The sequence below is a fragment of the Kickxella alabastrina genome, assembly GCF_025024165.1.
Source record: "Kickxella alabastrina strain RSA 675 chromosome Unknown BX661scaffold_5, whole genome shotgun sequence".
NCBI lineage: Eukaryota > Fungi > Kickxellomycota > Kickxellomycetes > Kickxellales > Kickxellaceae > Kickxella > Kickxella alabastrina.
In genome coordinates, this window is record NW_026251476.1 from 157,377 (window position 1) to 182,528 (window position 25,152).

Sequence of the window (25,152 nt, forward strand, 5' to 3'; positions counted from 1 at the left end):
GGAATTTGCTTACTGCTGCTGTAGCTTGGCAAGGAGCTGCTCACGACGCTTGGCCGACAAGCTCTGGATGGCAGCAAACAGGGCATCATCCGACGCCTCTGCGACCTGGACAGCAACAAAAACCGCATGTCTCTCAGTCTTCCACTGCGCAAGCTTCTCCTCCACGCTCTTCTTCTCCTCGAACCACGCAGCCACAACACTGTCGTCCTCATAGTCAGCGTCAGGCGCCGATGTCTGGGCGAACCACTTGGCAATAAGTTCAGTCTGCTCATCCCGACCGACCGACACATCGGCCTCAACCATCGCTTTGCGCACCTCCTCCTCGGCCAATCTACGCTTCACGCGGTTGTAGAAGAATGAACGAGCTTCGGGCCACTGCAGCTCCTTACGGATCACACCCTTGGCGACCATGCGTCCGGCGCGATCGTGCAGGTCAGCGAACTGCACGGCAATCTGCATATAGACAGGCAGCAGCTCCTTCTCCCTGGCCTCCAATGCACGCTTAACCTTGGCCTTCTCCTCGGGCGACAATTGCGGGTCACTCAGGGCCAGACGCAGGTCACGCACCTCCGGGTCCAGGCGCTCCATGCAGGCGAGCAGCTGGGGCTTGCGGAACTTGATCTCCACAATACCCTCGGGCTCCAAAACGCCACCGCGCGACTTGCTATCGGCGTACATCTCCATCATATCAGGGTTAATAGTCGGGTCGACGACAACCCAGGCGCCGCCGCGCAGCTCGCCATTGGGCACAATGTACACGAACACGGGCTGCTTGTACTTTGTCAGCGCGTCCACAATGTACGCACCGTACTTGAGAATCTCGAAGAACATGTCGCGCTGGCCGCCCGAAAACCCACGCCAGTTGGCAAAGATCATCAGCGGCAGTTGCTCGCCGTTGTTGAAATCCTGGATGGCCTGCGCTGTCTTGTACGCACTATTCGGGTACCACACGGTACCAGCCTCCTGCAGGACCTGCTCCTCAGAGTTGGGGTTGGCCGGATCCGCCGGGATAACATTCTCTACCGTGCGACCCTCCACGGCAATAACACCCATAGGGATACCACCGAGACGCGCACGACCCGTGACCACCGTCCGAGCCCACCCGCCGAGCGTCTCGACAAAGGACCCGCGGTCAAAGAACCCGCTCAACCAGCCGTCCTCAGACTCGGCACCAGCAAGGAACAACCGTGGGTCAGAGGGACCCATCGGCGGCTCATACGTGATAAGTCTGTCAACAGGGTCGGTCAGCATGGCCGGCGCCGTCAGCAGGAGCGAGCCGCCGCGCACATTGGGCACGTACCCGAGCCACCTGATTATCTTGCAGATACCCATGAAATCATTGTCGGCAGTCAAATGCGACACACCGTTCTTGTACATGATCTGAGTGCCGCCCAGCTGCAAATTGCTCGTATACACTTCGCGGCCCAGGACCTTGTTCAGCGGCTGGGCGCCCGTCAGGATGATCGGGTGGCCCTCGTTCTGGATCGACCGCTGGCCCAGGCGCACGAGGTATGCGCCAATACCAACCGAGCGGCACGTCACCAGCGTCACTGTGAAGATATCCGTGTATGCGCGCGCGGTCTCGCCAGCAATCATGCCGGAGCCGCGCAGGTTCTCGACACCCAGACCGTCAGTGGCTCCGACAATAGTCAGAAGGCGGTGACGCACCTCGCCGTCCTCCATGGTGATGGGCTCCGTGATGACCGACCGCACCTTGCCGTCCTCCCTGGTCTCCAGCTTGGCATAATCCTCAGGGGTCAAGTACAGGTACTCGAAACCCTGGGACGGGTCCGAGGGATCGCACCAGCTCGTACGGAACAGCTCACGAACCTCGTTGGCAAGCCCGATACGTGCACCAGAGTTGGCCGACAGGTAGATGCGCGGCAGACCGTGTGTGCGCGCGTACTGCGTGACGCGGAAAAACATGGCATCCTCCTCAACGCCGAACGAGCCGATATTGTTCGTGATATCGTTGGCGACGACTACAATCCGGCGGCCCTGGGGAGCCTCAGGAGTGAACAGGGTCAGAATGAAGCCGACCATACCACAGGAGTTGCGTCCGGCCTCGCGATCAGACTCGAGCAGCTGCTGCGTGGCCTCGTCCCAGACCAACTCGCGTGAGATCATCAGCTGCTTGGGCACCTCGGGCTTGGCCCCGCTGGTGTTCAGCTTAGCCACCCGCGCCCACTGCACGGCGACAGCGTGCTGGAACAGATCGGGGAAATCATACACGTATGTCGTGCCCTTGATGTGGGCCTGCTGGCGCAGAGGCTGCAGCCACTCCTTGGGCTGGTGCGGCGTGGCCACCAAGAGACCGTTGTACGAGCCGGCCGGCGAGTCCAAGGACTCAAACACCCACTCGCCCTGCGCATCGCGCACTTCGATGTAGTTCTCCAGCTTGGGCACGAACCCAGACTTGTTGAAGATGCAGAACCGGAACGGCGTCGGCATATCCTCCTCGCTGCCCGTCTGCACGAGGAAGCGGATCTCGGCCGCCGTCACGCGCAGGCGGAACAGCCGCTTGCCGTGGCGCTCCAGGAACCCGCGGTAAGCCGGCTCGAACTGCGACGCGTCCAGGTTGAAAATCGGCAGGAAACTGATAAACAGATGGTTGCAGTCGCAGTTCGGGTACTCGGCAGACAGGATCTCCAGCGCGTCCAGAATGTCGTTCAAAAGACGGTCAGTCTCCGATACCAAGTAGTCCACCGTGGCTACAGCCGTGCTCAGACGACCGGGCCGCACAAGCACGCGCACGAAGAACCGGCTGTCTGCCGAGTTGTCCTTGCTCACGCCATGGTAAATGTGCAGCTGCCGGTTGTCGTTAAAGCACGGGCGGATGTCAAAGTTGGACAGGCGCGGCAGCTCCAGCTGGTACGCAAGCCCAGGCTCCACGTGCCGGATAGTCTTGTCCTCACCGTAGTCCATGTTCTCGCGGAATGTGAACGTGCCCGGGTGCTGCCCTGCGCGCTGCAGAACGTAGGTCAGGCGGCGGATGCCGCTGTCGCGCAAAGCCACAGCTTGCGACGCTGTAAACTGGCGCAGGCGCTCGGACCACGTGTCGTCATCGAACGGGTCGTCCTGCGGCACCTGCAGCGCCACGTTAACGACATGGCCAAAGCGCGCTCCGCCACGCAGCGGGGTCGATGCGCCGCTGCTCCCAGTGCGCTGCAACGCGGGCGTGGTGGTGCCGCTCGACGTGAGCGCGCTCATCGGCGCAAACCGCCCGAGCGGCCGCATACCCAGACCGGGCGACTCTGGCCGCGATGCCGCGTCCGAGGCGCCGTGGATCAGGCCCAGAAGGCGGCCAAAGTTCGCCTCCATCTGCGCAAACGTATCGTAGGACGCCATGGCGCCCTGGCGCAGGTACTGCTCGGGGTCGGCGTCCTCGTCGACGGCAAAGTGCAAGTCCGACACGCTCATGATGCGCTTGAGATCAGACACGCTTGAGTTCTTGCCAATACGGCCGGCGAACATGCCCGAGGAGTCGTCTTGCAGAATGAAGCGCCAGTGCACCATAAAGGGCGCCTCGTCCTCGGTCGCGTAGTCAAAGTCCACCAGGTTGTACATATGGTAGGCGCGACGCACGTACACCTCGAGCGCAGCCAGGCGCACGTATGGGTTTTCATGGTACAAGAAGCTCTGCAGCACGTCAAACACGTAGTAGTTGGTCACAACGAGGTCGCGGATCGCGTCGTAGCTCGGCGTGCGGTACTCCTCGCCACTGCCGTACACGGTCTCTGTCACAGAGGACTTGAGAATGTGCTCCATCTGGCGCTTGCGCTCCTCGAGCGACGGCACCTGGCACTGCAGCAGCACCTCGCGTGCCTTGAGCGCCACCTTGGACGTCGCCCGGCCTGACAAGCCGGTCATCAGCTTCAGAACCTCCTCGTACCGTGCATCCAGCGCGCCGCTCACGGGGTTCACCGGGTGGACAACGTCGAGCATGGCCATGACGATCTTGTTCTTCGACGCTACGCCAGCGTGCGAAACCATCGTGTCGACGATGACGTCGGGCTCATCGCGGTACTTATCGCGCAGCACAAAGAAGCCTTCCTCCTCGTTGGCGCTGCTCGAGAAGACTGACTCAATGTCAATGTACCGCTGCAGGAGACCAATGAACACGTCGCGCTCGTGCACCGCCAAGCCCTCCTCGTAGCTATGGAGAACCTTGGTGATGGGCTCAACTGTCGAGGCCAGAGTCAGCGCCTCGCCAGGCGACACCTCGCTCAGCATGCCGCCGATGATCGCCAGCATCTCGCGCGCAGGGAACCCGAGACTCTGCTGCAGCTGCGCACGCGCAACCTCGGCGTTCAGCGCGGCCGACAGCCTCTGCGGCAGGCGGCTGTTCAGCGCCGACAGAACCTCGCCGATCTCGAGGAATGGCAGCTCAGGCTTCTGCAGGAGCTCCTTGACCTGCTGTAGCAGCTGGGCTGCGGGCACAGGCGTGTCGTATCCGTCCAGGGCGTTGCCCAGGAGGGCCAGGTTGCAGCGCAGGAGCTGGTGCGTCTTGGTTCCGTACAGGTGCGGTGGGCCGTAGGCGCTCAGCTGGCCCTCGAAGGGCTTGGCATGCTTCACCTTGGACGGGTCGTCCAGGGTCAGCACGCCGATGACCTCGCCAGCCGCCAGTGCCGAGCCGGTCTGCTTGACAAACTGCACGATACCGTCCTCGCTTGTAGTCAGCTGCATATACATCTTCATGACCTCGATCTCAGCGTACGCCTCGCCGCATTTGACGTGGTCGCCAGAGTCAACGAGGAAGCGCACGAGCTTTCCGGGCGACGGTGACCGCAGCTGTGTCGGGTCGACCTCCTCCTCCAGCAGGCACGTGCGCTCGTCCACCAGCAGGCGCGTGGCGCCGACCTCAGCGCTCGTGTAGCATGCGTGGCTCTTGCCGTCCAGGAGCACCAGCAGGCCGCCGTCGCTCAGCGGCCGGACGCCCACAGCCACCTTGGACCCATTGAGGTACAGGATCCAGCCGGTGGGGCCCGTGCGGTTGGCAATAAAGCGGTAGCGCACGCCCTCATATATGAACTCAACGAGGAACGTGGTCTTGAGCAACTCCTTGGTCGGCGCCTGGCCGCGATCCATCGCCGTCTTGAACTCACTCAGCAGCCGCGCGCTCGCGTTCTGCGCCATGCAGGCGGCACCGCAAATGACTGCCAGCTCGGGGTCCGGGCGGTCCGCCGTCAGGTGCGTCGATATCAGGCGATCGAGCCACGCCGTTGTAAACGTGTTCGACTTGAAGTCGGGCATCTCCAGGAGGCGCACTAAGTACTCGACCGTCGTGCGGAAGTCACCGCGGATCGAGATCTCCTTCAGCGCAACAACCATGGACTGCCGCGCCTGCTCGCGGTTCGCGCCGTATGCAAAGATGTGGCCGAACTGCGAGTCCGCAAACTCGTGCAGACCGCCGTTTGCCGAAACCGAGAAGTAGCCCCAGACACTCGTGCTGCTGCGGAAGTTGAGCGACTGCACAACACCACTGCTCGGCTTGAACCCAGCCTCAGGGTTCTCCGCCGTGATGCGCACGGCAATGACGTGGCCCTTAGGCTGCGGCTTGCGCTGCACCTCGATGGCCTGCGGCGACTCGAACTCAAAGTCGATCGCCGACTCGCTGTTCGGATCCATGCCGTACAGCAGGCGAATATCGCGAATGCGGTGCAGTGGGATGCCCATAGCCACGAGCAGCTGCGCGGCCGGCAGATTGACTCCCGAAACCATCTCAGTGGTCGGGTGCTCAACCTGCAGACGCGGGTTCAGCTCCAAGAAGTAGAACTGGTCGTCGGCCGGCGTGTACAGGTACTCGACTGTACCTGCGCTGACATAGCCGACGAGCTTGGCCAGGCGCACCGCCGCCTTCTCCATCTGCTCGAACGTGTCGTACCCGGCAATGCTGACAGGCGCTTCCTCAATGATCTTCTGGTGGCGGCGCTGCACGGAGCAGTCGCGGCCAAACAGGGAAATCGCATTTCCGTACTGATCTGCCAGGACCTGCACCTCCAAATGACGCGACTCACCAGCAAGCTTCATGATGAACACGGGCGAGCCCGGCACCTCAGCAAGCACCTGCTGGAAGGAAGAGGAAAAGTCCTCTTCTTTGGACACCATGCGGATACCCTTGCCGCCACCGCCCTCGCTGGCCTTGACCATCACGGGGAAGCCAATGCGCTGGGCCTGTTTCAGGCCTTCTTCCATGTTGTGCGTCGTCGCCTCATGGTACGCCTTGTCGGGAACCTCCAGGTGGCCCTGATCGTTGAGAAGCGTGTCTGTGATGCCGTCTCCGCTCCATGGCATTGTAGGCACCTTTGCGTGCTGTGCAACGATAGTCGACGAGATCTTGTCGCCCAAGCTGCGCATCGCAGAGCCCGGAGGACCGATGAATACGATCTTGCTCTTGCTGTCCCTCAGCGACTCGGGCAGCAGCGGATTTTCCGAAGCGTGTCCCCATCCAGCCCTAAGAAAGATGAAGCAGAGTAAAAAAAATAAACAATCGGATGGATTGGATTGGTTGGATTTGTTCATTAGTTTTTTGTTTCAGCTTGAATGAAAATGAGCGAATCGTTATTTTTTTACAAAAACTGTCGTGCTGGAACTTTTTTGCAGTTTGACACAGCGACAATACAGCGTGGGTATACTTACCAGACAGCCTAGATATTTTTGAAAATGCCGAAGTGACAGAAGGATTGTCTGCAATAAAGTGCAACAGGATTCCCAACACCGAGAAGTGTTCCATTGAGAGAGAGAGTGAGCGACATCGCCGGGTGAAATAATGGCATGTCCAAACAAATAAAAAAAAAGCAGAAAAATAAAGTCAGAGAATTGGTAAAAAGCAGTATTGTTAGTAGTTTGTAGAGCCATGAGCTTAATCGCAAAAAACCCACTTCCATATCCAAGCAACTGCATTAACAAAACTTACGTGTGCGCCTGTCCGCTCGGCAACATCAACAATGAGCTCAACATTGGCATAATTGTTGTTGTTAGTGCCGCCAGGAACCTCGACATACTGGTCCGCCATGCGAATGTACTCGGCGTTGACCTTGAGGTCTTCGGGCGTGGCCATAACGACAAACTCGATGGCGCGCTCGTCACCGAATGTCGCGTACGCCCATTGCCGCACGCTGCGAATCTCCTTGACTGCCGCAATGCCGTTGTTGGCAATGAGAACACGAGTGATCACTGTGTGGCCGCCGTTGTCCTTGACAAAATCGCGGACCTTGTGGTTTGTGGCCGCATCAACGGTGTTGCCGCCTAGTTCTTCCGTGGACATTGTAAGTGAATAATTAAACAGTTATTAGATAAGGTAGTTCCAAAACGCAAATAGTGGTAACACAATGAGCAAGAGACAAAAATGGTGTTGATTCAGGGGGTTGGTGTGTATGGAAACGAGCGCGCGGCAGTATTGTTTGACTGAAGGCGAGTTTTTAGTGGGGGGTGTATGTGTTTCCAATAAAAAGGGGTTCCTTTAACGCTGGGAAAAGTTGGGCTGATGTAATGACGTTGGCAACAAAACGTTGAGTATAAAAAATAATTTGTGCAAACACTGATAGATAGATGAATAGATTGGACTGGGTTGATAGATGCGATTGAGCAAGAGAAAAAGGAAGAGAAAAAAAGAAGACAGGGACGGTAGCCAAGAAAAGGGGCGAAGAACGTTCAGGGACACTGTGGATGAATCAATTTTTTTATAACCCACACTACTGCTCTCTGCCGACCAGCTCAAGAGTTCTATATAACAAGCATGGCTGTTGCCACATTAATATAATAAGAGAACTGACCAGTGACGAGAAGGATATTAAAAAAGTAAACAAGGACGTAGCAAAAAAAGAACAGAAATAGGGGGAGAAGTATATACACAGTATACTAAGTGTAACTTTGGTCAAATGAACAGTTTTACTTACCGACAAACTTTTCAATAGACTGAGGAACAGCCATGATGACAGAAGAGCTGGTGGTAAATGAAAAATAGAAAAAAGACTAGCGAGTTGCTTAAAAGTTACCGCACTAGCCAACGAGAAGCAATAGGGGTAATTTTAATAAAGCAGTGCAGATAGATGGGCGCGTAATGTAACTGATTCGGGAGACTGTTTTGAGAAAACCCCGAGTTTTTCTTATTTCACAAGCCGAGATCAGGGGCGTTCTACAGGCAAAATAGAGTAGTGAAAATAAGCTTTCACGAGCCAGACAAACAAGTGTTGTTTAGTACCAAAAAAATTAAGATTTGATCTTCGACTCTAAACGAACCCCTTATTGAGCGCAAATAAGGAACTATCTTGCAGGATACAGCTACTCCGACACTTCTCAGAAGTCTATATCGTATTGTTGTTTCCTTACGTTGTATGGTGTGTATGCTGCTAATTTTTGTTATTTCCTTGTTCCGCCGTACAGAAAAGAAAATAAAGAAATGTAGAATGTGTATAAATAATTAGTAATTAGAAAAATATTTTAGTCCAAAAGAGCTCTTAAACAAAGTGGAGGAAGTGAAGCAAGAGAAAAAAGAAAGGAAGAGGAAGAGGGGGAGCGAGCAGATCAAGCACAAATAACTCGACTCATCTTTCCTTGTACACGCAACCAACAGTGGTAGTATCAGAATAACATCTTTTTTCGCTCTTGCATAGTCATTGTTTGCATTGTCGATTGTTTTTCTTCTCAAGGTACAAGCCTACTTTCGCTCAAGAGCACTTTGATTTTTGGATTTGGGTTGGCATTATCTTGGAACATTTGTGCATAAACAGGAAATTCAACAAAAAAAAACCTGCGTGTTGGAACTTGCTAATACGTCCGCTGCCTATAGGAAGAAAAAAGTCGCACACACTATTTTCCATACCGCCGATGATGGCATGGCTCGCTCCTGGTTGCCACGAAAAGAATAAATGTATTTGGGCGGGAGAATGCCTAAACCCGTTGTCTTCCGCACGTTTTCAGGCCACTTGTCTTGATACCCATCATCAAAGCGGCGATAAGAAGATGTGCTGCTTCTGTCCTCGCCCTCCCGCCAATCGACGCACACTTTTTGTTTTTTCCTAGGCAGAGCGCCGATCCTTTTGCAACAAGAGCAAAAGAGCGCTTATCACAGGGGTCCTGGTCCTTTAATTTCATCCCGATTCAATTCAATGGGGATTCGCAGCGCTTGTCGCCTGTGTTGCGGAATTTCTGTGCTTGCTGGACAACCGAGAAATAGGTGCAATAAAAAGAGGGGAGATGACAGGTGGCAATTTTTCGTGCGAGTGCCTCCAATTTTTTCGGGCTCGTGATCTGGCGGCAGATCAATCAATTGATCAGGTGCAAAAGATGGAACTGGAAAATTAAGCGGTTGACTTTTTTTTTTGCTTGCTTGAATTGCATTTCAACTTTCAGCTTTCAACTTTTTTTTTGTTTGTTCATTCAACATTTCCAGCTCTTCAAATTTATCCCCACTGCCCTCAAAATAAACAATGCGCTGCAATTCATAGCATTCTCTCACATTTTTACCATTCTTTTTGCTCAACACATTTATTTTGACATTTGCATGCGGTTGGCTATCGCGGCACGCCTGCGCACGCTAAAGCTGCCCCTGCTGGCAATTCACCATATCGCTGCAGCACACAACACGGCTGCTCGGCTGCACACGCATACCAACGCGGTTGGGGCCAATCGACCGGTCGCTACGGTTCTTGCCGACAAGGCTATCAAGGCGCTGCTCACGAGCGACGATCTGCTGCAGCCTTCGGATAATCACGCCGATACCATTGATTCCAATCCGCACAAGGAAGTAGGGCGGCGGCGGACCAAGCTGGGCACAGGCAGATGCAACGAATCACCTCCAATTCAGTCGAGGCTGCTGATCAGACAGCGGCTGTCCGAAAAACTCGAGAGCGAGTACCAGAACGACCTCAAGGCCCTTGAGCAGCTATCGTCTCACAAGGAGCCCACCCAGCGGCACATTCTGGTGCGTGAGCTTATAATGATTCTGCGCCGATTCGGTAATGTCGATTTCATGAGTATGGACCAGGAGGACAAGCCTGGCGTCAACGACATGGTCGAGGCCGCTTGGAAGCAGTACCGCAAGATATACGAGCACCCGCAGGCGCCGCAGATCCTGGCGCAAATTCCATTGACCTCTTTGAGTCTTCTGATTTGCGAGCTGAACTTTATGCCCGAGTCGCACGAGTACTTGGTTCGATTTACAAGGATCGTGCGCATCTTCAGGGACTTTGCCCTGATCGGCCAGCCGATCACCACGCCGCTGCTCTTCAGCATGTATCTGCGCGCACTGAACAAGCTAGGAAACAGACAGCTGGTTCTGAAGGAAGTGGCCGAATACCGCAAAGCGAGTGCGGCACAGGAGCCGCCCGTGTTATCGGTGAACATCATGCGGCAGGTCATCGCGGCGCACTTTGGCAGCAGGCGGCCCGATCTGGCGATGGAGGTATTTGCGGGCATGAAGGCAGATCCCGAGTACACCTCTCGCATCACCCCGCACGTGTACTCGTCTGTCATTGGCGGCGCCATGCAAGCAAAAGTCCTGACCAACTCAGAGCTCTCCGCGCTGGTTGAGGGCATGCTGGACGAACTCATCAAGCCCTCGTACCACGACTCTGCGCGCACAGGTTTGCTCAACGGGCTGCTGCACCTAGCTAACAAGCAGGGCAACCCAGGGTTCCTCGTTGCCACGTTCGAGCAGTATTTGGCCCATGGCATGCCCATTAACTACACGACATTTGGCATTATGCTGCACTGCGCATGCCACTTGGAGACCGACATCAAGCGGCTGCACCGGGTGTACCAACTGGTGGTCTCCAATGTGGTCACGTACGACAAGCTGACGCACCACATATTTGCCATTTTCATTAACAATTTTGTGCGCAAGTGCCGGGTAGACTATGCGCTTAGTGTTTTGCAGGATCTCAAGGCGCACCCGACTGCGCGCTACACGACGCAACATTTAAGCCACATATTTGACTACTACGCGAAAAACGGGATGGCTAGCAAGGCTCTCGGATTGTACCGCCAGATGGTCGATGAGGACAAGTTGGTGCCCACATGGCCCATTTGCATGGACATAGTCAAGGCGCTTAAACGCGGCGGCGATTACGACTGGCAACTGGACGTACCTGACAAAACACCACAGTTTGACATGTGCCCAGAACTGCCCTTATCGGAGGATGCGCTGCTGGTGATGATGGTCAAGTACGGGGTCACTGGTCGCGTATCCCAAATGTTTGACATGTTCTTTGCATTCCACCAGATCCAGCCGCGCAGCATTCTGCATTTTGCTGTCATCTTGATCGCTGCACGAGACATTGCCAACAGGGATATTGCGTACGTACAGCAAGGCTCCGGGCGGCGGCGATCGATGCGACAGGTTGACTCCGACGAGGGCGCGATCGGATACGCTGAATACGTCGAGCAGCTGCGCCAAGTGCGTGACCAGCTCATCGAGACGTCAAAGTCCGCCAAGGTTCCGCGAAACATGTACAACATGGCGATTTCCGTATTTGCCATGATCAGGGACCACGAGTCGACACAGGTACTTTATGACCACATGACGGTATCCGAGGGCATGGAGCCTAACACGCGCACCTTTAACGTCCTCCTGCAGTCATTCGCACGGGGCTCCGACATGTCAGCCACACGGGATATCCTCAAAGACATTAAGCACAACAAGATGCACGTGAACCGGGCCACAGGCAACGCCATGATATTCGCGGCAATCTTGAACAAGAGCCCGCACCAGGCTATCAGTGTCTACGCGTACATGGTCGGTCGGCCCACCCCCCTACTGCAACATCTCGAGTTCAAGGATTTTGTCTTAAATGTGTCTGTGGACGTCTACACGATTGCCCTGTTGATCAAGGGACTTGTTCAATGCGGTATGCTGAAGGAGGCGATTATTGTTTTTGAGGACGCTTTTGGCTTGCTGCCCTTTGTGCCGCGACAGTTGTTGGAGACCTTGTTGAGTACGCTTGAGGAGTGTTCGCACGTTGATTTTGCTCAGCTGTGTCTTCGGAGGTACGCCAAGCGGGTTGAGGATTGCCAGTCCGATGTGGCCGGTGATATGCTTGGCAACGGTGATGAGGAGCAGATAGAAGCGCCAGAGCGCTTGCCGCTTTCGTATTTCGGGTATTTGCTTGATCCCAAAGGCACTGATAATAGCGAAGATTAGCTTTGCCGCTTAAAATGTATATCAGAATAAATCTCGCTTCAAAAATTGTAAATATAAAGATTCAATGCTCAATATATATTTTATTCTAAGCTCAAACACACAGGGCAATGCCAAACTTGATATATATTTAAAGCAACTTCTTATTACACTAAACATTAAATGGCATGTCTGGTTATGAGTAGCAATTATAGACAAACACAAATAACCATACTCGCACTTAGCCCCCAAATAGCTGATAATGTACCAGAATTATCAAGGCACATCAAGTCGGCAAATCAACTTTACTAAGCGTAAGTTTTAAAATGGTACACGATAATAACCATATTATATATATATATATATTACAACTAAACCATTTGAAATTGTACTGCTGTGAGAGTGGCCAAAGGGAAGGCCAGTAGATGCGATCTGAGCAGCTACAAGGAATACTGCTAAATGGGAGTAAAATATTTATTAGGAAGCTAAGGAGTCCTCATCTTAATGGTAGGAATACCTTAATATTTATCGAAAGTAAACTATGATAAGTGCATGGCATCTCCTGTGCTGCATGTTACGCAGCAGGCTTGATTGCTGGTGGCATTGGTGCTTTGCATGCAGGATCTGGCAAAAACAGGTTCTATCATGAATACCACGTGGCTTCGCAATCAATGTAATTGAATCAGGACGTCGGGTGATGACCTGCATCTGCCTAATGCATCTACGTGCGCTTGCGGGTCTTAGCCCGGGTCGCTGGCCTGGGTTGCGGCCCCCCTGAGAGGTTCTCAACATCACAACCTCTATTTAATATATGGTTATATATGGGTAACTTAACCATTTCAAATTCAATGTAGCCAAAATTACCAGTTTTAAACTTAACAATTAAGCTACCACTATTAAATAAAATTAACTTTTTGCATTTAACACCACTTGGTTTTAAAATCTCATTAAAGGCATAAGGAGGATCAACTTTTGCAAAAAATAGGTGTTTAACCTTGCGTTCCCCGTTGATTTGTTTTTCGAACTCGTTAATCATTTGTTTATCAGTGTCTTCCTCGCAAATAAAAAATAACTTTGCCTTGTTAGTTAACATCAAATTTTCATATTTTGCAAGATCTTTTTTAGTGACCAATGGTTGGACGGATGGGCCACCATGTGATTTATTTGTGTGGAAAGACATTGTTAAATTATATAAACAGGTGTGTTAAATAATTTTTAAAGAAAATAAAGTGCATGCAGCAGTGTACCTTATATATGAATTATTTCAGAACAAATGCTAGCTAGAATAACTATAATGCAGCGAATTTTTTTGTGTTGTTGTTTTTTATTTTAGTTTCATTGTGCGCGCTCATTTTTGCATTATAAATAGACGATGCTTGATTGCAAGCTCATTATTTTTTAAAATTGACTCTGACTGTGAGTAGTATAAGAACAGGGTGTTTTTTTCGCTTTATTCGTGTCAGTCATTTGACAAAGCAACTGTTTTCAACTAAAGCCCACAGTCAGAGCTTATAGGCAAACGTCGCGTGCCAATCACAGGTCCTTTTTTTATTGCCAACTGTGCATGTTTGGTTTTTGTTTAGCTGATTTGATTATGAATAATTTGATATATTAAATCTCATCTGAGTAACAAAAATTGTTTTATTACTTCAAATATGATTTGCAAATCCTACATGCTCCTCACAAAAACAAACAACAACAAAAATTCCGCAGTCGTGGTAACAAAAACAAATGAGTAGGGGGTTTTTTTTTGCACTACACTTAATAGCCTAATGGTACCACCATTTTTCTCTCCTTCTGTCCCCTCCACATGGCCTGATCACGCACGCAAATCAGCGTCTATTAACGCTGGCTCTTCTTTTGGAACAGAGATATTGCGGCAAACCTAAGCATGCCCGCATATCATTATTCTAAACTGCTTCAGTGAGGGATTGAGGATTCCTGCTCAGTTTACGCAAAGAGTGGCAAAAGACGATGATTGAGACAAATATGCGCAGAAATTGGTCTATGGCTTATTTTCCGCCATCAGACGAGCAAGAGTTCAAGTAGCACATAATTGAGGTAGCCGATTTTTTCTCCATATTTTTCTTCCATATTCCGGTTGTGTTAACGGCTGACTTATTCTAACAAATTTAAATACATTTTCAATTAAAAGTCTGAGTAATCATCAAGTGAAGCGAAGCGGGTGATGATAATCCCCTTTTATAATATAATATTTGCTTTTTTCCTTCAAGGACGAAAAAAAAAAAGTTTTTAATTCAAAATTTTGTCAAAAATTGCCCAGTCAAAAGCAAAATAAACAATGCGTGTCGCTCTAGCTATTTTATTGTCAACCGTGGCGACGTATACCATGCAGTCGATATTAATGATGCCAGAGCATCATATTCACACTCAGCAGATCGCCCAAACCCAGTGTTCTATTTTTACTGAATGTGGAGGTGGGAACTATCCAGTCGTTCATTGCCCAAGAGCAACAGCAGCGGAAGCTGAAAATCAAACACACAGCCTACTCCTGGGGGGGGGAAGTCCAGTTTGCGCGATAGCTTGGGATGCGCTGTGGGCTGAGGGCGAGGTGTTTTTGCGCTCGAGATAATGATTAGGCCCTGGGACTACAAAACCTCAAAAGACGCAGAGGAAAGTACCCATGGATACTGCAACTACCTCTTGCTTATTTCAACAACAATGGAAGACCGACAGTTTATGGTGGCAATAGCATGCGAGACAAAGTGGGGTTTGATTTTGGACCCAGGGTTATTGACGGAATCACTTACTTGACATACAAGACCGAGTACCTGAGTGTTGCAGATATTTGCGAGAAGTTTGGTGGATATGAAATTGTAGCTAGCTCGGAGATTCCACCCAAGGGATAGGCGTGTTCAAATACATTATACCGATAATGGCGAAATATCGCTTACTATGTAGGTGCAACGATATGTTTTTGGTATTTTTGGAGTTTCATGCCCTCATATGGCAAGTATTGCGTTTGAACCTGAGTGAATCAGGAACAGTTCATTCACACCCCCCATCAATAAAACTTGCGTATCGAAAGAGACTCGAAATGATTAAAGCCAAAAAAATTGGGTGGTTTTTAAGCTTATTATTAGTTTGTTATTTTATATGATTTGAATTTTTTTTTGCTCGTGAATAATGTCCGCACATGCCTGAGGGTCATCGGTCTGCCAGCTGCGCACCCAAGCAGCCTGCGACCACCCATCCTTCACCAATCCTGCAATCCTGTCCTCCTCCTTTTCATCGCGGTAAAGATCAAAACAAAAGCGCACATTCCTGCGCATTTTCCGCCTCAAGTCAGCCACAGGAAAGCCACCTACATCCCGCAGCAATCGGCGAAACAGCGCAAGCTTCTCCTGCCTCCCTACACCAACTCCAGCCAAGCCCGAGCCCGAGCCCGAGCCCAGACCCAATGTGCGCGCAATCTCCCTAACCTCCCGCTCTCTGCCGCCGCACAAGCGCAGCGCCCACATTACATCCTCCGCCACGCCCGGGTACTTGAAAAACACCTTGGGTATATTGCCATCCGGGTGCTCGCGCATTTGATCGTATAGGCAGCCGATGGCCTCGTATCGACTCTCCGCCACGCATAAGCGCAGGAGCCGCGCCCATTGGGCGTCCGTCAGCGCGCCGCCAAGCGCTAGAATCCGCTGTGTGATCCGCAGGGCAGAGGCAAGATCGCCGTGGGCGAGGCAGAAGCGCAGCAAGGGCTTGAGCCCCGCGGGGGTTTCGGCAATGCTATAGTGGCGGTGGATGCTGTCGTAGATGGCGGCGGCCTGGGACAGCTGGTTGTTGGCCAGCAGCGCAGCGAGAATCAGCCCCAGCGTTATGGGGTCCGCCGGGGTCACCGCCAGGGCGCCGGGGCCCGCTGCGGCCTGCGCCATACTGGCGTCGAGCAACGAGAGGGCGGCGCGCGGCCGCGCGTCACGAATCAGAGCCAGCATCGCCATGTTGACCAAGTACCCCGGCCTCCCAGGCCCCTGCCCCCCCTTGACGAGGCGCTGGGCGGCACACCACTGGCGCGCGCCCTCCAGCACGCGCAGCACGCCGGCAGCGTCCTGCGCGCGCAGGTACGCGTACATCAGACAGCCCCAGGCGGCCAGCCCGGCGCCCTGCGTGGGCGCGCGCCGGATGCGGTCAAAGTACGCCTGGGCGCGGTGCGGGCTGCCGAGCACGGCGCAGGCGTACGCCAGCCGGTGGCACACTTTCTGCGGCACATGGATGCGGCTGCGGCGCATGGTCTCGAGCATCGACTCGGCCGCCTGCAGCCGCTGCAGGGTCGGCGGGTTGCGCGCGACCAGGCCGCAGATCACGGCCGTGTAGAAGTGGGCGCCGAGGGGGAGCCCGCGGCGCGTGGCGGCGAGCGCCAGGTGGGAGACGGCGCGCAGGTCGCCATGCGCGGCCAGCGGCGCAGCCAGCGCGGCCAGCAGCGCCTCGGAGCCTGCGGGGGCCAGCAGCCCGAGGCGCTCGAGCGCGCGGTAGACCGAGAAGGCATCGGCCGCGCGGCCGTGCTGCGCCAGCGCCGCCAGCAGCTGGTGCACGGCGGCCTCCGACACCGACGCCAGCCGCGGCGCCAGCAGCCGGTGCACGCGCAGCGCGCAGTCCAGCACCAGCGGCGCATCCGCCGCACTGACATGGCGCAGCGCACGCACCACCGACGACACGGCCAGGTGGTGGGTTGCGTGCAGAATGGGCGCGCAGCCGGCCAGCGCACGGGCGCACCGCCCGATCCCGCGCCAGCCGCCCGGGTGCCTGGCGGCCCACAGCTGCAGCACAAGGTGCATTGCCTGGCGGCTGCTGGGCAGCGCCGCCGCCACGTGCAGCGCCATGTCCAGCATGTCCTGCCGCACAAGCGTCGCCAGCACATCGTAGTGGATGCGCGGGCTGCGCGCTGCCATTTCCGCGCGCGCCCCTGCCAGCCGCACCAGCGCGGCGGCGCCCAGTGCACGGGTGCCGGTTTCGCGCGACGCGTACAGCGGAAGCAGGCAGCGCGCGTCGCGTGTGCGCACGGCGGAGGACGCCAGGGTCAAAAGGCAGGCGGCGTCGGCGACGATGCCGCGGCGCAGCAGCTGGGCGACCGCCTCGGCGGCCGCCGCAATGCCGCCGGCGCCGAACGCCGCATCGGGCCGCCGCAGCATCCATGCGGCGCGCACGCGGCCGAGCACCGCTGCCGGGGCGGTGGCCGGGGCGGTGGCCGGCGCGGTCTCCAGCCAGGCATTCTGCGCGGTGGCCGCCCCGGTGGCCAGCCAGCCACTCTGCGCAGTGGCCGCCCCAGCGCCCAGCCAGCCACCCTGCGCAGCCTCCGCCCCAGCGCGCTGGCGGATCTCCGCGCGCGCGCCCGGCGTCATCACTTGGCCGACCATGTGTGCGCGATGTGCATCACCGGCCCGCAGATAATAAAACAGCGCGCACCCGGCCAGCGCATCGTCCGCAGCCTGGCGGTCCGCGGGCGGCAGCGCCGCATACTGGTCGACCAGCGCAGCGTCGCCGTCCGCCAGCAGCGCCGCCACCAGCGTTGAGAGAAACTCCCCGCCACCCGTGCGCAATGCACACAGGGCGCCGGCCACGAGGCATGGCGCGGTGAAGCGCCGCTTGGCCAGCATAAAGTAGGTCAAGGCAGAGAGCGCCGGGGCTTTGCGGCTGAGCGCCACTGCGCGGTGGATGTTGTTGCGCTGGAGGTACGCCCAGATTTCCTGCTCGGAAACGGACTGCGCATTGGTCGGGTGGCGGGAGGCCTGGTGTGCGGGGGGCTTTGATTTGGTGCGTCTGTGGTGTGCGAGGAGCTGGAGCTTCTTGGCGGCGGCGGCGGCGGCCGATGCTGCTGCTGCTGCTGCTGCTGCGGTGTGGACCCGGCGGACCCCGCGTATGAGCATAACTTACGAGTTGCTTAGTTCTGTTTAGTGCCTCGTGTCCCCGCTTTATAAACACTCGCGCGCACGCTCACGCCCTTGGTCAATAAAAGTTCAGGTGCTTGGGTGGGTGAGGCTGAGGCTGAGGCTGAGGCTGAGGCTGAGGCTGAGGCTGAAGGGAGAGGAGAGAGGTTGGCAATAAAGTAAAGCAAATAAATAATGAATTGGAATTTGAATCGGAATTGAAAACTGTACAGTACAGCCAACTTTTTTATTTTTTATTTTTTATTTTTTGCATTTTTATCTTTTGATCTGAGTAACTGCATGCAACCTTTTATTTTTTTTACAAGTCCGTGTGTGCTGCTTGTGATCTGTTTGCCGATGATCAACCAAATGCCTGATCAAGAAGAAAAAAATAAACGAGCCAGAAAAATTTCATCCAGCCTTTTTTTGTTTTTTTGTTTTTTTTTGTTTTTTTTTCAAACAATTTTTTCTCTCTCTCCTCTCGCTTTCATTTAGTGTACCCAGCTTCGATCGCTGTAAATTTTTTTGATCCTTCTAATTCACCTTTTTTCTACTTAAATTCCCTTTCTCTTTTTTTCTTTTTTTCTTCTCACTCGCAAATATAAATTTACGCTTTATTTCATTATTAAAAAAACGATGGACGACAACCTGCTAGACAAACAGGCGACCTTTCTCACGCTCGACCTTGATGACCGTCTGCTGCGCGCGCTCGGTCGCATGGGCCTCGTTCATCCAACGCTTGTGCAATCCAGCACCATTCCCCTGGCCCTTTCCGGCAAGGATATCCTGGCGCGCGCCAAAACCGGCTCCGGCAAGACCGCCGCCTACTGCCTCCCCGTCCTACACAAGATTCTCGCGACAAAAGATGCCCTGCCCCAAACCAGCAGCTCCCGGCGACTCACCCGTGCACTGATCCTTGTGCCCACTCGCGAGCTCGCCGAGCAAGTGACCAAGTACCTTGCAGACCTTACTTTGTTCTGCGGAAAGGACATAGTCTGTGTAAATATCGCCGGGAATACGCCGCTGCATATCCAGGCTCCACTACTGGCGGAGCTGCCGGATATTGTGGTGGCTACGCCGGCGCGCGCACTGAAGCACATGGCGGGTACCTTGGACTTGAGAGCGCTGGAGACTCTGGTTATTGATGAGGCCGATCTCGTCTTGTCCTTTGGCTACGAGGATGACATCCGCGGGATCATCAAGGCACTGCCGCGCATCCACCAGTCTATGCTCCTCTCTGCCACGCTTAACCGCGGCGTCGAAGCCCTCAAGGCCCTGGTGCTTTCTTCCCCCGCTATCCTCAAGCTCGAGGATGACCAGGAGGAGGCCGCCAAGCTTGTCCAGTACGTTGTGCGGTGCTCGGAGGAGGAAAAGTTTCTCTTGACCTATGTCATTTTGAAGCTCAAGTTGATCGCTGGAAAGTGCATCTTGTTTGTCAATGACATTGAAAGGAGCTACCGGTTGAAGCTGTTTTTGGAGCAGTTTTCCATCAAGGCCTGTGTGCTCAACTCGGAGCTGCCGCTGAATTCAAGGTACCATATTGTCGAAGAGTTTAACCGCGGCGTCTACGACTATATTATTGCCACCGATGAGAGCGACAAGATGGGCGAGGCCGACAACGAAGCCGAGGAGGAGAAGGAGGAGGCGCAGGTTCAGGTACAGGGGGCAATGGAGATCGACCAGGAGACAAAGCCCGAGCCAGAAGCAACCGAGGCAACCAAAGCAGCCGAAGGTACCGAGGATGGCCACAAACTTACTGCCGAGGACAAGCTCAAGAAGAAAAAGAAGGCTGCCAAAAAAACCTCCAAGAAGCGCAAGGCGTCGCAAGACAAGGAGTACGGAGTCTCCCGCGGAATTGATTTCAAGGGTGTCGCCGCCGTTATCAACTTTGATTTCCCGCCATCTGCGCGCTCCTACACGCACCGCGTTGGACGCACGGCTCGTGCCGGCCGCCGCGGCATGTCCCTTTCGCTGATCACCTCCGAGGACATCAAGTCGCCGTCGGCCAAGCACCACCAAAAGGAAGAGGCCGTTTTCGAACGAGTCATCCTGCAGCAGAGGAAGAAGTCCGCCGAAATCCTGCCGTACAAGTTCGATATGAAGCAGGTGGAAGGCTTCCGCTACCGGTCTACCGACGCCCTTCGCCTGGTCACTCGCACGGCCATTCGCGAGGCGCGCATCAAGGAGATTAAGCAGGAGATATTGAATTCCGATAAACTCAAGGCTCATTTCGAAGATAAGCCGAGGGATTTGCAGTTTTTGAGACACGATAAGGCACTGCATCCGAGCCAGATTATGCCCCATATGAAGCATATTCCTTTGTATTTGGTCCCCAAGATCGCAGGAATTGCTCAGGCGGATGGCGTGGCGACGGCACCAGATATTGGGTTTGTACCGTTTAATAAGGATACGAAGAGGAAGAGGATTTATAAGAAGAAGGGTGGGAAGAAGGGCGGTGATCCGCTGAAGAGCCTGGGAAAGAAGCGTCGCAAGTAAAAAAAATTATATTTATATTTAAAATATTGGTATTGTTTATTTCTTTTTTGATTTCATTTTACCAATAATAAAGCCCATTTTGTGATTTAAAATCACTATAATACTGATTTCTCAAAGCATATATACGAGGATCTCGTGTGGTTTTAGTACTGAAACTACACCTACTCTTTCTCTCTTTTTGTATACCAACTCACCCCAAGCTACAATTATTTTCCTTTTTCCCTTCCGTTCCCCCCTCCGCTCCATCCTGTTGGGTTCTACGCTCGCCACAAGATAATTTAAATACAGAGGACTATATGAATGCAAAATCAATAAAAATGTATTTAAAAAAGTCAATGCTAAAATTTAATAACTTGCAATATACTTCAAATGAGGATAAATCTTCCCCCCCCCCCACCCTTGGTACTCTTGAGCAAACAATTCAACATCAAAATTATTATTGGACAATTGCACTTTATTTAAAGACGGGATGGCTAATATTAAGTATTTGATGCAGCAACCACTAGTCTTAACTTTACTCTCTGTATAATCATCACAATGTATATTCAGATTAGTAATGCTGGTTAAAATTGGCTCCACACATTCAATCGCTAAATCAAATCTGCTGTTATAAAGTACAATTGCCCAATAATAAATATCTTGAATTTGGAAATTTGGCAATTAATTCTACAAGTTTTCTGGACTTTACCTGCTGATTAATTTTTAAACTACGTATATTAGTCCATGAGATTCTTTGGGGATTGAACAAGTCCATGTTCATATTCAAAGCAACACTTTCATAAGCAATGTTGATTGGGCTTTCAAAAAAACATGTTTGTCGGCTCGGAGAAATAATTTAATCCATTTTTGGAAGCTACATCAAGATAAATTAAACATGTATCAATATTTCCTCCATTTGAGCTGACAAATTGTTTCATGTTGAGTTATCAACGCATAATATTTCGATTTTTGCAAACTTTACCAAGCCATTTGACGCTTTGCATCCATCATTAATGTTGTGGAATTCCATTTTGCACTTTTTGGGTATGTGCAAGGTAACTTTATCCTTGCGTAATCTAGTCCCATTAATATTTTTATTTAATATATTGGCATTGCCTCCATATGTATGATCCATGTATACATTGTTTAAATTCTTGAAATTAATGTTTTTGGGATCATCCTCACTTGCAAAGCTATCCCAAGTGAGCTCTCTCAAATCACCTTCTAGATCAAGACTCAATTTTTGCCGCGTTTATTTTAGACAGTGGCTTTCTGTTTGCACTACCAATTATCATATCCAATTTCCTGATCTCGGATGGAAATTCATTAGTAGTGATTACAGCTGGAATATAACTATTAAACAATTTTATGTGGCAGGCCCAACCGTTAAAAAAAATGCTGCCAAAGTGATCTGTGTATCTACTACCCATACCATATGAATTAATTTTCAAGTCAGTAACATTAGGAATTTTACCAGCCATATATTGGGCAAACAATGATACAGCTTGCATACAGCCATTGCCATTCGGATTATTTTCCAACTGAGTGGTTTCAAAAGACATGAGTCTAAGCTTTAATTCCTGCACATTCAAACATTTACTGAAGCCAAAGCCCATTCTCTTTTGAAGCCCATTTATTGTGGCATTATTAATATCCAGGGTTTTTAAACGTGGACAAGAAACTGAAGGCGTATCGCATCTGGATTGCTAACTGTCAATAAATTGCTGGTAATCCAAAATATTGTCATTTACATCTTGGTTATAATCTACATACACATTTTCAAGGGATTTAAAATTGATTATTTAGGATCCAGACTTGTCATTAAATGCATCCCAGGTAAAAGTGCGATCGGTATTTCTGAGATTTAAAATTCTTAGAGATTCCCCAAGTATCTTGGGAAGACTTTGCATAACAGTGGATCTTTCATCAATATTCAACCTGGTTAAATTTGGTGAAAACCGCAAAGCTGAGAATGTCACCGGGTGATAAAAACAAACATTGTCTAATTGATTGACGTACAGGTTTGCCAAAGAGATGTAAAAGTTAACTTTGTCTTTATAAGAATGAGAATATAATTGCATTTGAGGTACTTTGGGCATATGCATTTTTATACAAGAAGCCAGGCTATCATTTTTAGCAATTGATAATATGGATTTTTCATTGTCTGAAAAAGTGTTAACACCAATAAAAAAAAAGCTTTGTCACGTTTGGCCAATGATATTTTCAAAATCCATAAAGTTTTTCAAATTAGCCAACGTTGGAGCTGCGATATTCAAATCAGTGAGCATCAGTAAATGCAATTTAGTCTTATCTGGAATCTCTTGAATAGAAAAATGAGGTTCGGATTTCCCATTAAGAAATATGTTTAATGTATGCAGGGTCGGAAATACAATAACATCTGTCTCTCCCACATTGACCATCTTTTTTCCACGAGAACGTGTTGGGAACATTAGTTAGTGACAGGTTTTCCAAATTCTCAATGTTAAACTGTGGCATTTCTTGTTCTGCGCCCAATTATATTTTGAGTGTTGTTATTTGGTTAAAACAGACTTGCTTAGAAAGCAAGGGTAGCACCCAGCCATCAACCTTTTTAATATTGTGCGCATATAATTCATATAATCCTTTGTTAATTATGATTAAATCGTCTGTTACATAAGCACCCGTGTCCAGCTGACTAACATTGGGCATGTATTTTGCAAGCTGCTTGGCAAAATGAATAGCATCTTGTCCATAATCACGCTGTGGGACGTATTCAATAATACCATCGTCTCCTCCCCCTTCATTTTTTGAATACCAATAATCAACACTTATTTTACTAACGCCGGTCTAGTCGCATGTTCCAAATGAGAATATCGAGTCAGCGTCGGAGACCAGAGAGTCAAAATGTTGGAGATGCCGGATATAAACAACCAAACTCTTGACTAGATGTGTGTTTACTGTAGCCTTAATCAGCCCAATGTTTGAATTGGGAAGTTTGTCACTCGCGCTGCCGTCGTTCGAGCCTTCAAAAAATACACCAGCGCAATTTGTAGATGGATCCATAATGGCGTTGCAATAGACCAAAGGCAGGGCTGCCTCTCTCCACTTGCTACATACACCCAGTAGTGGCAGCCTGCCATTCCATTTACATATGTCAATTTCATCGGTATCAATGACCATGCGCATAATTCGGTCGAGAACAACGAATGGCAGCTTACCGAAGCAAAACATAATTATAAAAAAAGTATTTTATTCAATTATATGGGATAGTTAAAAGTAAATAAATGAAGGAGGGGAAAACCAAGCATTCAGACGAAATTGGCTGCAATTTGTATTGTCTATTGTATTTTGCAAAGTTTTTTTTTCTCATACATAAAATTTAAAAGAAAATAAACGAAGTAAAATGTAAAAACAAAAACCCACATTTTTTATTTTATTATTTAATACACGCCATGCATAGGACATTGAGACTTGGCCTTCATAAAGAAGAGAGAGAGAGAGGATATATCGATTTTTGTACTCAGCCTCCGGAAGACATAAAATGGGCCTGCCCATACGTTTGTCATCCTCACATTGTGAGTATATTAACAAAACAATTAGTTAATACTAAATACTGTCAATTTCCAAAAATAATATTTTTTTATAAACAATGTCATCACCTTCACCACCACCAAAGAAACAGAAAAGGTCTAAAACCGATCACACAGCAGCCCCAAAGAGCTACGATCTGCCATCCGATATAAACTATGAGCAACTCTCTCTTGCATACCCTGCGCTCCAAGCGCACCTCACCCCCACACACAGCATAAACTTCAGCTCCTCCACGTCCATCCGCGTGCTAAACCAAGCGCTGCTCCACGTATATTTTGACCTCCAAGTGACGCTCCCGCAAGAAAACCTTTGCCCGATAGTCCTCAATCGACTAAACTACCTGCGATGGATCCAGCACTACATCCTCTCAGACTTTCCATTTTGCGATCCAAAGGGGCTGGACATTGGCACCGGCGCCTCCTGTATCTACCCGCTGTTAGGCGCGCGCGCAATACCCGGGAGCTCGTTTATCGCGACAGACATTAGTCCGGAATCCGTAGCTGTGGCGCAGGATAACATTGAGCGCAACGCGCTGGAGTCCCGGATCCACCTGTACCTGAACCCAGACCGCACAACGACATTGCCCCTAGATGCTCCTGGTTTTCCTTCTCTTGTCTCTGCTGGCGCTAGCCACACAGATACTTCCGGGGAGCTGATGTTTAGCATGTGCAACCCACCGTTTTACGCCAGCAGCGAGGAGCGCATGAGGCTCAAGGGCGCCAAGGTGCAGGAGCCAGTGCTGGACGCAAATGGAAAAGACGAAGAGCTGTTCACGGAGGGCGGCGAGCAGGCGTTTCTGCAGGGCATGGTGGATGAGAGCCAGAAATGGGGTGCGCGCATCAAATGGTACACGACAATGGTCGGGCGGAAGTCCACCCTGGCCGAAGTCAAGGCAAGGATCCGCGCGGCGGGGGCCCGGCAAGTGCGCGAGGGGACGCTGGTGCAGGGCCGGACGACCAGGTGGGTTCTGGCATGGTCGTTCCTGGACAAGTCCAGGTTCAGCATTGTGGTTAAGGAAAAGAATGCGCAGGAGACGCGAGAGTGGATTAGGCGCGTTTTTGAGGAGCTTGCGGTGCGTGTGAGATGCGTAGACGACGGGTTTTGGCG

General features: G+C 51.6%; 5 protein-coding genes across 5 annotated transcripts; 3 read left to right on the plus strand and 2 right to left on the minus strand.

The window, feature by feature from the left end:
* Positions 1-9: 9 nt before the first annotated feature.
* Positions 10-7,267, minus strand: BX661DRAFT_141278 (acetyl-CoA carboxylase; the record flags this gene model as incomplete). Its single annotated transcript, XM_051532884.1, has 3 exons — positions 10-3,122; positions 3,240-6,454; positions 6,882-7,267. The coding sequence occupies 3 exons, from the start codon at positions 7,265-7,267 to the stop codon at positions 10-12; spliced, it is 6,714 nt and encodes a 2,237-aa protein (XP_051393314.1).
* A 2,069-nt stretch (positions 7,268-9,336) lies between these two features.
* Positions 9,337-12,220, plus strand: BX661DRAFT_178807 (uncharacterized protein). The gene has a single exon (XM_051535016.1). The coding sequence runs from the start codon at positions 9,506-9,508 to the stop codon at positions 12,140-12,142; it is 2,637 nt and encodes an 878-aa protein (XP_051393315.1). The 5' UTR covers positions 9,337-9,505; the 3' UTR covers positions 12,143-12,220.
* A 2,751-nt stretch (positions 12,221-14,971) lies between these two features.
* On the minus strand, positions 14,972-18,254 carry BX661DRAFT_80306 (uncharacterized protein). Its single transcript, XM_051539485.1, has one exon. It carries the CDS (start codon positions 17,998-18,000, stop codon positions 15,232-15,234), a length of 2,769 nt encoding a protein of 922 aa, XP_051393316.1. The 5' UTR covers positions 18,001-18,254; the 3' UTR covers positions 14,972-15,231.
* Positions 18,255-18,457: 203 nt separating this feature from the next.
* Positions 18,458-20,572, plus strand: BX661DRAFT_178811 (P-loop containing nucleoside triphosphate hydrolase protein). Its single transcript, XM_051535017.1, has one exon. It carries the CDS (start codon positions 18,637-18,639, stop codon positions 20,494-20,496), a length of 1,860 nt encoding a protein of 619 aa, XP_051393317.1. The 5' UTR covers positions 18,458-18,636; the 3' UTR covers positions 20,497-20,572.
* A 3,684-nt stretch (positions 20,573-24,256) lies between these two features.
* BX661DRAFT_136334 (ribosomal RNA large subunit methyltransferase F-like protein) lies at positions 24,257-25,036 on the plus strand (the record flags this gene model as incomplete). Its single annotated transcript, XM_051532672.1, has 2 exons — positions 24,257-24,658; positions 24,698-25,036. Coding segments are annotated over 2 exons (741 nt in total), but the record flags the coding sequence as incomplete, so codon positions are not given.
* Positions 25,037-25,152: the final 116 nt, after the last annotated feature.